The 13,128-nt window shown below is 41.2% G+C and overlaps 2 protein-coding genes across 2 annotated transcripts; one reads left to right on the forward strand and one right to left on the reverse strand.

Moving 5' to 3' along the window:
- Window positions 1-1,307: 1,307 nt before the first annotated feature.
- LOC119266858 (DNA damage-binding protein 2-like) lies at window positions 1,308-5,388 on the forward strand. The gene is made up of 11 exons (XM_037548133.1): window positions 1,308-1,651; window positions 2,037-2,127; window positions 2,545-2,672; window positions 2,790-2,912; window positions 3,025-3,113; window positions 3,194-3,314; window positions 3,513-3,604; window positions 3,934-4,063; window positions 4,145-4,393; window positions 4,506-4,702; window positions 4,787-5,388. The coding sequence occupies exons 1-11, from the start codon at window positions 1,379-1,381 to the stop codon at window positions 5,010-5,012; spliced, it is 1,719 nt and encodes a 572-aa protein (XP_037404030.1). The 5' UTR covers window positions 1,308-1,378; the 3' UTR covers window positions 5,013-5,388.
- A 92-nt stretch (window positions 5,389-5,480) lies between these two features.
- Window positions 5,481-9,928, reverse strand: LOC119266860 (protein root UVB sensitive 5-like). The gene is made up of 15 exons (XM_037548134.1): window positions 9,749-9,928; window positions 9,614-9,664; window positions 9,306-9,448; window positions 8,919-9,019; window positions 8,613-8,671; window positions 8,246-8,292; window positions 8,099-8,177; window positions 7,924-7,996; window positions 7,741-7,830; window positions 7,414-7,473; window positions 7,204-7,317; window positions 6,987-7,047; window positions 6,770-6,894; window positions 6,094-6,189; window positions 5,481-6,019 (listed from the first exon to the last, which is right to left on the reverse strand). The coding sequence occupies exons 1-15, from the start codon at window positions 9,859-9,861 to the stop codon at window positions 5,780-5,782; spliced, it is 1,452 nt and encodes a 483-aa protein (XP_037404031.1). The 5' UTR covers window positions 9,862-9,928; the 3' UTR covers window positions 5,481-5,779.
- Between the last annotated feature and the right edge of the window lie 3,200 nt (window positions 9,929-13,128).

Here is a 13,128-nt window from a genome sequence, read left to right on the forward strand (position 1 = left end):
TGCGCGTGTACTCACATGAGGAGGCAAAAAGGGTACTTTATACATATGTCAACATAAGTTTAGGTGATATAACTTTTTTCAGGGTATATTTGGTTTATGCCCCCTTTGGTCCTAGCTAATGTTGGCAAGAACTAGCTTGTGAATTTTCTGTCAAGGAATCCTTCATGCTCACTTGCAATCATTTTTTCACAAGAAACCAAACAAAGACCAAAAATATGATAGACAACCATTTTTTTTAGAAGGGCTATCATGGGACACTAAGCAAACACAACTTTTGCCACCTTTTATATTCAACTAGGACAATGCCCGTGCATTGCAACAGGATATAAAAATTATACTCTCTCCATCCCGAATTACTTGTCGCTCGTGGTTGGTGCTTTATATATAAAGCGGGGCGTAAAGCCTTTTTCGGTAGCACTAAAATAGTGCTAGATACATCCATTTGAACGACAAGTAATTTGAGATGGAAGGGGTAGTACGTTAACTTGTGATTTACCTACCCATATTAATGCAATTGTGTAAATATGTTTATCAAATCCTACTGTGATTTACATTAATATTGTGATGAGAAGTTTGATAATAAATTAAAGTGAAATTGGTTCAGAAGATTAGTAAATTAAGGTGATTGATTATCATACGAGAAAGGTTGGATGAAGGGGAGGTAGTAAAGATAAAGATAGAGATGCCTCCATCTCTTCTAAGGTTTTAGTCAACTTTTTTCTTTTACCTATTTTAGTTTTATTTTCTATTTTGTATTTGTCGCAATTGATTTTTTTTGTTATTTGTTGCCGTGGTACTTTGCTTTGGATTAATAATCTTTTTTTTGCAACCACACTTCTTTTTAGGAAAAAAAATTTCAACAAAACTTTATTTGCAAGGCACCCCTTTGCCCAGGTTTATTAGCCCCCTTCATATACTGTGTCGTACTCTGGCCCTAAATTTAATTAATTAAATACTAGATACATTCTTCTGAATAAAAATTAAATTAATTTAAGTAATTTCGGACTAAGGCAGTATATGTATAAAAAGAATACAATTCAGAATTTCTTTCGAATACAAATTCAATGATATGAATTTTATGACGTATGACTTATATTTTGCTAGTTAAATCTATAATTAAAATTTTGATAAAATATATAAGTGAGATTTATAAACCTGTACAGAGGAAATATAAGCAATTTTTTATTGAGAAAGCCAGCCAAGGTGTGCCCTAGATCACTGCCTTGCACAAGCCCAACCGGCGCGAGCCCAACCGACCCCAAGCACCCAACCGCTTTGGTTCCCCGCCGTCCCACACCACACACCTTCCTCCCTTCCCCTCGCTCTTCCCGCTTCCCCAGGCCCCCCTCTGCCGCCTCGCCGACACACGGGGCCCACAATGGCCGCCCCCGCCCGCGCCCGCTTCGTCCACAACCGCAGCCGCCGCCGCGCGGCCGACGAGTCCTCCGACGAGCAGCAGGACGCCTCCTCCTCGTCCTCCTCTGACGACGACGGCGGCGACGAGGAAGAGGAGGAGATGGAGGTCGAGGGTTCCGAAGAGGAGGAGGAAGAGGCGGTCGCCGACGAGCCAGCGGCCAGGAAGTCCCCCGCAGCAGCGGGGAGGGGCGGCAGGAAGGGACCGATTACCATCAGCCTCAAGAAAGTCTGCAAGGTAGTTTCCGGCCGGCCGCCGCCGCCGGGGTTTCCCCTGTTTTCTCGGAGCATCTTGCTCCCGATTTTGCCACGCGCTGTCCACGATTTCCCGTAAAGAATGTGTATTTCCGAGATTTCGGGCTGAAGTTCCGTGCCGCAGTCGCTTAGCCTCCGCGGATGTTTTGGGAGTTCAGTTCAGAGCAGAGGCGGTTGCTTCCCCTTGCGTTTGCTGTGGAAATGGCTGCTTCATTCTGCATTTATCAGGACTAATTTAGGATGTGCCCACTTGAGCATCGTTTCAAGCTTCTTTGTTGGGAAATTTTTTATCCTTGATGGTGTCTGAACTTTTGAGTGTTCTTTTACTGTAGTAATTTTGATGTGTGCTCTGTTATGTCTGGTTGCAGGTGTGCAAGAAGACAGGGCATGAGGCAGGGTTCAAGGGCGCGGTGTACATCGATTGCCCCATGAAGCCTTGCTTCCTATGCAAGATGCCAGGTCCTGATATCCGTAACTACGCTTGCTTGCTTGTTTGTTTGTTCGTTTGTGCTCTGGGAAGTAGACACTAGCAGTATATATCCCAGTGAGAAGAGGACAGCTCAGGAACTCTGTTTTATGAATTAGTACTTCCTTGTGTGCATACTCACTGGAGTTTAGACTTTAGACTAACTGCTTGTTCCAGATAGTTCTGAAAAAAAGTCTGCGTTTCTATTGAGATAAGATGGATAAAAATAGTTCAGTATTGATGAACCTCCACATACCATTTTCTCATGTATCTGCAGACATGAATCTCTGATTGCTGTTTCCTTTTGAGTGTTTAATAGTAACTTATGCATTTGGCATTTACTACTCGAAAGCTTGGCATGGATGGAGACTTTCAGGGTCACTGATGGTTTCGCCGTTTGCACTTTGCAGGCCATACGACCTTGACTTGCCCACACAGGGTAGCAATGGAGCATGGTGTTATCCCAGCCCCTAGAAGGAACACAAACACTTCACTGGATTATGTCTTCCAGAGTCAAGTCAAAGGCAAGATCTCCATGGTGCGTGAGTTGATGACCACTGTCCTTTTTCCGCATCATTATCAGTTGCAGCACTAAATATCACTGCTTTCTCTAGTACAAATTATGTTTAAAATAAATTCCTCTCCCTAATTTTAGGTTAAGCCTCGGTTTCTGGTACCTAATCAATTGGAGTGTGGCAACATAAAGTTTCACCAAAGACGTGTGACCTGCCTGGAATTTCATCCAACTAAGAACAATGTGCTTTTATCAGGAGACAAGGTATTACGGTCCTACCACCTGGCTGTGTTGTCCACTTAGTTCCTTGTAAGTATGGTCACATTGCAGGTATTTTTAGGTGACTAAAAATTTCCCCTTTCTTTTTCTTCTACAGAAAGGGCTACTAGGCATTTGGGATTATGTTAAGTTGCATGAGAAGATCACTTATGATTCTGTGCACTCCTGCATTCTGAACAGTATGAAGTAAGAGCATTAGCTTGATGGCTATTATCAGTTCTGTTCTCCAAGGGTGAAATGTGGCAATTTGATATGATCTTATTCAGGTTCGACACCGCCAATGATGGAGTGCTATACACAGCTTCGTCTGATGGGACTATCAGCAGCACAGACTTAGACACTGGAATTGGCTCGCCCTTGTTAAATCTTAACCCAGATGGTTGGAGTGTAAGTTTTCCCCATTGCTTTCTGATCAAGCTTATACAGATTGCTGCGCTAAAATGGATTTTGTACACATTGCATTTTGATATTATCTTTATACATCTTGTGCTGTGTTAGGTGAACATTTCTTTGCATAGTTCTGAATTTTTTTTTGGCATCCACTTTGGACTTGATTTAATCACCCCTGTTTGTTGCTTTTAACAGGGTCCAAGCACTTGGCGCATGATATATGGGATGGACTTAAACACCGAGAAAGGTCTTCTTTTGGTGGCGGATAGTTTTGGGTTTCTTTACTTGTGAGTAAATGAGTATCCCCAGGAGCTTTTTCATACCTTCTCTGAAATTAATAGCTTACATGCAGTATATGCAGCTTCTTTTGAAACTGTTGACTTGGATGTGAATATGGCTTATTCCATGCATTTTCTTGGGAACTCAATTCCAAATGAAGTTATCAGTGATGAGTTTCTATTTTTATTTGAGTTCAAGATATAGACGTATACTGCCATATGTGATTCAGAGATATGACTGTACATTGTCATATGTGACATATACCATATACGCCTTTGCCGTATCAGAGTATCTTGCATGTTAGCTATATGTATGTTTTACACCTTAATTCTTGCAGATTGGATAGACGGTCGAAGGAAAGAATTGGGCAACCAGTTCTTATACATAAAAAAGGTAGCAAGGTAACTGGCCTTCATTGCAACCCTGCACAACCTGAAGTTCTTCTGAGCAGCGGGAATGACCACTTTGTGAGTGTGCTCTGCTATGCATACATACAAATCCCTTTCTTTACCCGATATCTAATAATTCACATCACTCTATGATTGTAGGCCCGTATTTGGGATACAAGGAAACTTGATCCCAAGTCCGCTCTTGCCAGCCTTGCTCATGGACGGGTTGTTAATTCAGGATATTTTTCTCCACGAAGTGGGAATAAGATCATGACAACATGTCAGGACAATCGAATTCGTGTTTGGGATTATATTTTTGGTAACCTGGAATCCCCAAGTAGAGAAATTGTTCACAGCCATGATTTCAATCGTCATTTGACTCCCTTCAAAGCAGAGTGGGATCCAAAGGTTCAGTTCTAGCTATGAATTGTTTCCCTTTTTTTTCCTTCCATTTTGTTTTTGTTGCCAAGTTGCAAAAAGCAACATGCCAACTTTGATATGAAATGTTATTGTTCTGCAGGATTACTCAGAAACAGTTGCAGTTATTGGTCGTTACATAAGTGAAAACTACAATGGGGTTGCTCTACATCCCATTGATTTCATAGACACCAGCACTGGGAAACTTCTGGCCGAGGTGATGGACCCCGACATAACCACTATCAGCCCAGTGAACAAGCTACATCCTCAAGATGATATCCTAGCCACAGGAAGCTCAAGGTAGACCATTCGATCTGTATTTACCCAGCATCATATCTACCAATGCTAGATCTTCTTCACCCTTACGAGGTTCTGTCCATGCAGGTCCATTTTCATTTGGAAACCAAAGAATGACATCGATCCAACGGAAGAGAGGACCAGCCAGAAGGTCAAGGAATATGTATACGGGTCAGGTTCACGGAAGAAACCAGATGGCAAGAACGACAACAGTAGTGGTGACGACTCGGATGGTGGTGGTGGAAAGAGCAAGAAGGCGAAGAAGACTCGCTTCACTCATACGGCAAAGGGAAAGGGCAAATCCAAAGCTTGATGATATAGATGTAGTTAGTGCAGCAGCTATTTTGGCAGAAAGAACCTATTGACAGCCGCTGCTGGAGCTCATTTTGGGTACCATCTCCCGTCTTAGTCCTAGCTTAACACGCTGAAGCCCTGTGGTAGTATACCACGATCATCTTAAGCAACAAACAGAGTTAGTTTTGTGTTGCTTTTGAATCCTGATGTGCTGAAGCCTTGTGGTACTATGGCAGTATGCCACAGCCATCTTAAGCAACAAACATTTAGAATTAGGTATGTGTTGCTTTTGCATCCTGGTGTGCTTTAGGGGTTAAAATATGTGTATATATGCCTCCTTATATCTGCTTCTACTCAGTTGCTTGAATGCAGTTTCGAACACAAGTTACTGACCATTTGCCATATGTGTTTCAGTGTTTGTTGTCTGCTTCTTGTCCATGAAGTTAAGCAATTAATATGCACAAATGGTATGTCTAAGCAAAGTAACTAACTATAGCAACTGGACAACAGTGTGCCATCATGTGAATGCCTGAGATTATGTCACTGGGTCAGAAATCCACCAATATGCCACTATACTGACTGCTGAGTGATGCTAGATTAACCGTGAATTTCTGTTTTTGACAGTACAAAACATTGAGCCACATGCCAAACAATGTTTCTTTCATTGTAGACTGTTACTAGCTCACTAAGCATCTACCATCAGAGGCTTTGAGCTTCAGTTTGTTGTTCGGTTGGAACTGATTTGGTTAGCATTGGTCAAACCCCAAAAATGATCCATCTGTCATCTCACACCTCCTGGTCAAGGTGTTCCAACACCAAGACAGGTTCTTTTGGCACCTTCAAGAAGATTTGGCTTTGATCCCAGCCAGCTTCCTCCATCTGTTTGATGAAGTTTGCAAACCCATCCTCCAATGCAGCGAGGCTCTCTTCTAGCCAGGCGAAAACGTCGTCCTCCTTCAGTCGATTTTGGTGAAGCCAGTGGGCTTGCCATAGGCTCCTTAGGACCGACATGCTCGTTGCCGCCTCCTGAAAACAAGCATGCATTTGTTGATACATGATGCATAATTATTTCCATACACCGATGTTTAGCAGTACTTTACCTTGAATGTAACCAGGTATGTTGCCTCTTCTGACCCAAGCTGCTCAACACAGAGGATGTACTTCTCATTCTTGTATAGCTTCAGCAGCATATTCACCTGTTTTGGGAGTTCAGAACACGCATGAGCAAGTGGTACCAAAAGCCATATGTGGAGTTATGAAATTGGTTGCAAGTACCACTCGGAAACTGCAAGGCAACCACCAGCAAATGGCTCTGGTGATTTCAACTCTACCAGACTATGATACAGCTGGTTTATGCTCACACTGACTAATTTTGCATTGTCTTTGATGCAAGATATTTTACTTCACGACACTATTGTGAAATGACTGCATTAATGGGGAGAAGTTCGCAGCTTGGCGTGGTAGGCAAATTTACAAGATTCTGGCTGTGAGTTCCACTTGATGTTGCATTTTTACGTTTAAAACTGGGTGCAAATCGATGCCAGTGCCTCATTGGAAATTAGGTGTTGGACAAGTCCTTAAACAATTGTTACGACTATACATATCGCTATGTAGATATTTAACAAAGCAAACTCCCTTTTGTCCCTTCAGTTCTACTAGTTACCAAGGAAGCTCAACTACAAAAAACATTGTAATGATGAAGTCAAGAAACAACTTCCCAGTTTTGCATTCCGAAAACTCATACCATAAAAGAAAAAAATTGCTAAAGATACAAACCATGTCCATGTGAGTGGATTCCTCTCCACCGAGCATCCTCTCCATGGGCACACCAAAAGAAATTCGGGGTTGCAAGAATCTCTCCCATGTTAAAATATTCTCTTCCTCATTGCAAGCAACATAGCCTAGAACAGAAGGATAAAACAAGTATCAACAATTTTTCCAAAAGCAACCAAGAAAAAAAAAACGCAAAATCAAGAAGTGAAGAACATGTCACCAGGAACTGTATGATTTGCAACATGTGACCTCACAAGAATCCGAGCACGTTTTAGGTTAACCTACCAATAGACATGAAGAGGGTATAAAGGCAATGAATTAAAAACCAGTACACTAATATTATATACTTGTGTATATGGGTGAAAATACATGGTCTAAAAGTGCAAACATGGAGCTTTATTAAATTGAGCAAACATAATTTAAGTCCAGCACCTTACTGTGCGGAACTTGAGAACTACTAGGGACTGGTAGCGAAACCAAAGATGCAGAAGACGAACACCCAGCCATGTCAGAGTAAGAGTTAAGTATGAAGACTGTATACCTGGCGTGTCCTGGAATGAAATACAAACAGTGAGGAAAGTTCAAGGTTGTTATACTTGAAGGAGGTTGGTTATTACAAATAAAGAGAACTTAATAAATAGTATTACCAGAATAAGTACACCTATAGAAAGGCCTACCAGCTGAGCTCCTACTTCCCATACTTCCTCCTGAAAAAAACATAACATTTGCTTGGTGAAAATTTTGCAAAATTATTCAGCAAGATCTTTTAGTAATGAACCAAAAAACATGATTGGTGCATAATGGAAGAAGTTTTAAGTCCATTTGATCATGAAACTCCAAAGGAACTCTTGGATACTCATAATAATTTTTTTTCCTATACAACTAGTACCATTTTTCTGCGGTTTCACAGAATTGACTGAACAATAGGACACTGAACTGACTATTAGAGAGAAGAGTACTGAAATAGCTAGTACCTTCGCAGCAATCTCCCCTAGATTTCCAGATTTTGCGAAGTGATTTTGGATAACACGATTGGAAGGATCTCTAAATCCTCTTCCTACAGCCTGCTTAAGAAGTCCAGAGTCAAATCATTTTCTAAGGGAGCTCTCTACAAAGTTCGAGTCAGGCTTTAGTCACATGTGCTGCTTTCAATATACCTTTGCAAGATTCCCCAATGATGCAAGTGGGAGGAAGTAGCCAGGATAGAGAGGAGTGGTGAGATCAAAGATGCTGCCATATTGCACAGATAAATAGATGATATTAAGCGGGTTTTGCTTCTTCACTTGATTTTATACATTTGCTGTTATAATTTAACAGAGTTAGTGCATGAACCTTCCAGCACTCCCAATGAAATCAGCATACATCCGCCACTTCTTTGGGTCATCATCAAAAAGTGTTCCAAATCGTCCACCTAAAACAAGTCATTCATTGATATTCCAGGACAAAATATTCTGAATAAATAGTCAGGCATAATCATACCAATAAGAAGACGCCCAAAAGCTCCGATGCCATCTTTTGATACCCATCTACAGAAGAGGATTTACATCAGCAAATACAAAGTAGGTGAGTTAACCACGAGCATAAAATGAGCTGATCCACTTGCATTCATGTTTCTTGTTGACTGTTAGCATGTTGGTATGTGCCCTCTGGTATGTTGAATTGTTGATACATTATTTGGTTAAGACATGAGTTGTGTATACAAATATAATAATAGTGATCAAATCAGGATGAAACATAACTAAGCTAAAACTTATACGAAGATTCTTTGTCTTCCAAAGAACATAAATTAATACTAAAGTTCCGGGTTTCTTAATAGCCTATAAAACATAACAAAGATGGTAATGACCTGATAGCAGCGGCAGCAGCAGCTGCTGAAGTTCCTGTGAAGGACCCAACACCTACAGCCTGTGCCAATCTATGATCAGCTAATCATCAGTTTTGACATAATAATTGAAGATCATGACTTGGAAGTCTTTTCAGACTACGATTGTTTGAGAGCACGTGGCAAAATCTTGAAGCCATTTCGGAGCTATCAAATAATGCAATCCATATGATCATATACCACATCACGTAAGATGTATCAGCCCATCTTTTCAGTCACTACAACATTGTTTACTTCTGCAAACATCTTGATTAATAGATTATGGGATACCTTCAGAAGACTTGATGTAACCAACGTGTGACAGATCCATCCTGTCACGTTTGTGGGGAATTGCAATAGCATGTACTGCAGGTAATCATCCGAGACAGATTCTGAAATATAAACGAGGGACAGCAGAGAGTTATAGGTTTGAGAATTGGTATATAGTTTCAGACATTGTGTCAGTCTGCAACTTTGCAAATTGCAATAATGACCTCTTATGCAGCATACTGAGAGAACTAGCAAAACAATTTGTTTGCTGCATTATGATTAGAAAACACCTCAATCACTGCATTTCCTAGATTGTAAACCTGAACCTCCACAGTTCATACTCCATGACAAAGAGCAAAAGTAATGCATAGATGCATAACCAAACCACAGAGGGATACCAGCATTCACCTGGAAAACCTGCTGGAAGCACAAAATCACTAACAGCCCGGGGAATCGAAGAATTCGCCTTTTCATCTTCGACAGTGTTCATCGAAGATTCATCATGCTTCTCCCAGTGAACTTGCAGCTTAGAGTCGCCGTCCAACATATACCTGTTCGCCACATCAATCAGACGATGAGAAACTCGTCGCAAATACAGACATGATAACTCTTCAAATTCAGTCAGGCGTATCAGCAAACAAATTCAGTCAGGCGTATCAGCAAACAAATTCAGTCAGGCGTATCAGCAAACACATGGATTTCAGAAGAGAAGAGACCTCTTGGCGGCGCCGTCGCGGTACCTCTCCACGAGCAAAGGTCTGGCCTTTCTGCAGGAGCCAGACACGTTTCCATCAAAATGAGAAATTGCGGCAGGAATTCAAGAAAGGGAGCGGTGAAATCGAGGGTCGAACTCGGAGTCGCCGGCGCCGCTGCTGGAGGCCGGCGGAGACGCCAGGCGCGAGCGTGGCCGGGGCCGTCGCCATGGGGGAGCTCCGCCCTGGAAGCGGCCGCCGACGGAGAGCATGCTCCGGTGCCGTGGACTGAGCTGACCGGTGGGTAGGTGGAAACCGTGGAAGGATAGGCAGCGCAGCTTACAGTCCACTGGTTTGTTTCTAGTAGTAGTATCAGTTATTTTCCCTTTAAAAAACGGAAATGTTACTTGGCGAACGTTCGCTCGGACGGAATTCCCAGCGAAAGCACCAAGGACAACAATGTTTTGTCCCCTGGCAAAATTTTGCCATTGGCAATTTTTCTTTGCCATATATTCCACATTGAAGTATGATTTTTTGTTTTTGCTTTTGTTGACTCAAAACTTGTGTTTTTCTCTATATGCTAATGTGTGTATTATAGGGTCTTGCCTCATGGGCAATTTCTTGTATAATGCCCATTACAAAACTCTTCATAGAATATTTGTCCCCTCCACATTTTGCCATGTCAAACTAGTTGCCATGGTTTCTTTTAATTTGACATATTTTTCGAAAAGAACCAAATTTCCTAAAAAAAACTATATGTTCACATGACAAAGCTATCATGGCACTTCTATTTGTTAGACCATGGCATTTTCATTAATTAGACCATGGTAGTTTAGTGTAGGTAGCATGGCATTCTAAGTTTTTTTAGACTATGGCATTTTTATTATTAAAACGATGGCATTTTATTATTTTAGACCATGGCATTTTTCTCAGTTAGATCATAGATTTTTTTTTTAGACCATGGAATTTTTATTTAATCAGACCATGGTAGTCTTAGTGTAGGTAACATCACATTTTTATTTATTTATTCTATGTTATTTTTTATTATTAAAATGATGACATTTTTATTTCTTTAGACCATGAAAGTTCTGAAGAGCATGACATTTTACTACTAATAGGGTAGTTATATTATTTGGATCATATCATTTTCACCATTGTGATCAAGGCAGAAAATATTGTAGCATGGCAATTTTTTTCTTTGGATCATGGCATTTTTATTTTTATGCCATGGATTTTTATTCTCTTCTGATCATGGGCAATTCCTTTTTGCTCTATAGCATTTTCAGTTTTTGAATCATTCTCATCGTAAAATTTGATATGTACATGGAAATTTATTTTTAATAGCATGGTATTTTTGTTGGGGAACGTAGTAATTCAAAAAAAATTCTACGATCACGCAAAATCTATCTAGGAGAAGCATAGCAACGAGCGGGGAGAGTGTGTCCACATACCCTCGTAGACCGAAAGCGTAAGCGTTTAGTAACGCGGTTGATGTAGTCGAACGTCTTCACGACCCAAAGCGTACGGCACCTCCGTGTTCAGCACACGTTCAGCACGATGACGTCCCTCGAGCTCTTGATCCAGTTGAGGGCGAGGGAGAGTTTCGTCAGCACGACGGCGTGGCAACGATGATGATGAAGTTACCGGCGCAGGGCTTCGCCTAAGCACTACGACGATATGACTGAGGTGTGTAACTGTGGAGGGGGGCACCGCACATGGCTAAGAGAAACTTTTGTGTACCTTTGGGGTGCCCCCCTCCCATGTATATAAAGGAGGGGGGAAGAGGAGGCCAACCCTAGAGGGGGCGCGCCAAAGGGGGGAGTCCTACTTCGACTCTCGGTCCAAGTAGGATTCGGCCCCCCTTTCCTATTCCGACTAGGAGAAGGAGGGAAGGGAGAAGAGGGGAGAAGGAAAGGGGGGGGGGCAACCCTAGTCCAATTTGATTTGGGCTTGGGGGCGCGCGCCTCCATCTGGCCGCTGCCTCCTCTCTCCACCAGGGCCCATGAAGGCCCATTAACTCCGCGAGGGGTTCCGGTAACTTCCCGGTACTCCGAAAAAATGCCCGAACATCCCAGAACCATTCCGATGTCCAAATGCAACCTTTCAATATATCAATTTTTATGTCTTGACCACTTCGAGACTCCTCGTCATGTCCGTGATCTCATCTGGGACTCCGAACAAACTTCGGTTCATCAAATCACATAACTCATAATACAAATTGTCATCGAACGTTAAACGTGCGGACCCTACGGGTTCGAGAACTATGTAGACATGACCGAGACACATCTCTGATCAATAACCAATAGTGGAACCTGGATGCTCATATTGGTTCCTACATATTCTACGAAGATCTTTATCGGTCAAACCGCATAACAACATACATTGTTCCCTTTGTCATCGGTCTATTACTTGCCCGAGATTCGATCGTCGGTGTCATCATACCTAGTTCAATCTCGTTACCGGCAAGTCTCTTTACTCGTTCCGTAATGAATCATCCCGCAACTAACTCATTAGTCACATTGCTTGCAAGGCTTATAGTGATGTGCATTACCGAGAGGGCCCAGAGATACCTCTCCGATACACGGAGTGACAAATCCTAATCTTGATCTATGCCAACCCAACAAACACCTTCGGAGACACCTGTAGACCATCTTTATAATCACCCAGTTACGTTGTGACGTTTGATAACACACAAGGTGTTCCTCCGGTATTCGGGAGTTGCATAATCTCATAGTCAGAGGAACATGTATAAGTCATGAAGAAAGCAATAGCAATAAAACTAAACGGTCATTATTCTAAGCTAACGGACGGGTCTTGTCCATCACATCATTCTCTAATGATGTGACCCCGTTCATCAAATGACAACACATGTCTATGGCTAGGAAACTTGACCATTTTTGATTAACGAGCTAGTCAAGTAGAGGCATACTAGGGACACTATGTTTGTTTATGTATTCACACATGTACTAAGTTTCCGGTTAATACAATTCTAGCATGAATAATAAACATTTATCATGATATAAGGAAATATAAATAACAACTTTATTATTGCCTCTAGGGCATATTTTCTTCAATTTTTATTATTAATAGCATGTCAAATTTATTAGTTGGATCATGGCATTTTGATTATTGAGATCATAACAAAGAAAATGCAGAAGCATAGCAATTTTAATATTTGGATCATGGCATTTGTATTTTTATGTCAAGGAATTTTTATTATATTTTGATAATGGAAAATTCTTTTTTTGATCTTTAACATTTTCAGTTTTTGAATCATTTCTCACATGGAATTTATATACGCTTTTTAAAGCTCAAATCTTCCATGTATGATTTTATATTTTGATGGCACTTTTTCCCTTTTTGTGGGCTAGCTGTGTGTTATATATGAAATCCAAGATATTTGGCTTTGCAGTTTTTTTTTTATTTTTTGTTCGTTTGAGGGTGTACAATACCTGATCATTGAACGTGACTGCATTTTTATTCTGCACTCAAATGAGTTCCAAAATAACAGTTCTAAAATTTGCAGTGCATCCTAACAA

Source organism: Triticum dicoccoides, chromosome 3A (genome assembly GCF_002162155.2).
Source record: "Triticum dicoccoides isolate Atlit2015 ecotype Zavitan chromosome 3A, WEW_v2.0, whole genome shotgun sequence".
NCBI classification, from domain to species: Eukaryota; Viridiplantae; Streptophyta; class Magnoliopsida; order Poales; family Poaceae; genus Triticum; species Triticum dicoccoides.

Bases quoted from the DNA above. Each gene is read 5' to 3' on its own strand.
- LOC119266860 (XM_037548134.1), bottom strand. From the start codon at position 9,861: ATGCTCTCCGTCGGCGGCCGCTTCCAGGGCGGAGCTCCCCCATGGCGA. The intron at 8,672-8,918 runs GTATCCCATAAT...AGATTGGCACAG, and splicing joins TTACATCAAGTCTTCTGAAG to GCTGTAGGTGTTGGGTCCTT. The intron at 6,895-6,986 runs GTGACATGTTCT...CTTCTGTTCTAG, and splicing joins TGCAAATCATACAGTTCCTG to GCTATGTTGCTTGCAATGAG.
- LOC119266858 (XM_037548133.1), top strand. From the start codon at position 1,379: ATGGCCGCCCCCGCCCGCGCCCGCTTCGTCCACAACCGCAGCCGCCGC. The intron at 3,315-3,512 runs GTAAGTTTTCCC...TGCTTTTAACAG, and splicing joins TTAACCCAGATGGTTGGAGT to GGTCCAAGCACTTGGCGCAT. The intron at 4,064-4,144 runs GTGAGTGTGCTC...CTATGATTGTAG, and splicing joins GCAGCGGGAATGACCACTTT to GCCCGTATTTGGGATACAAG.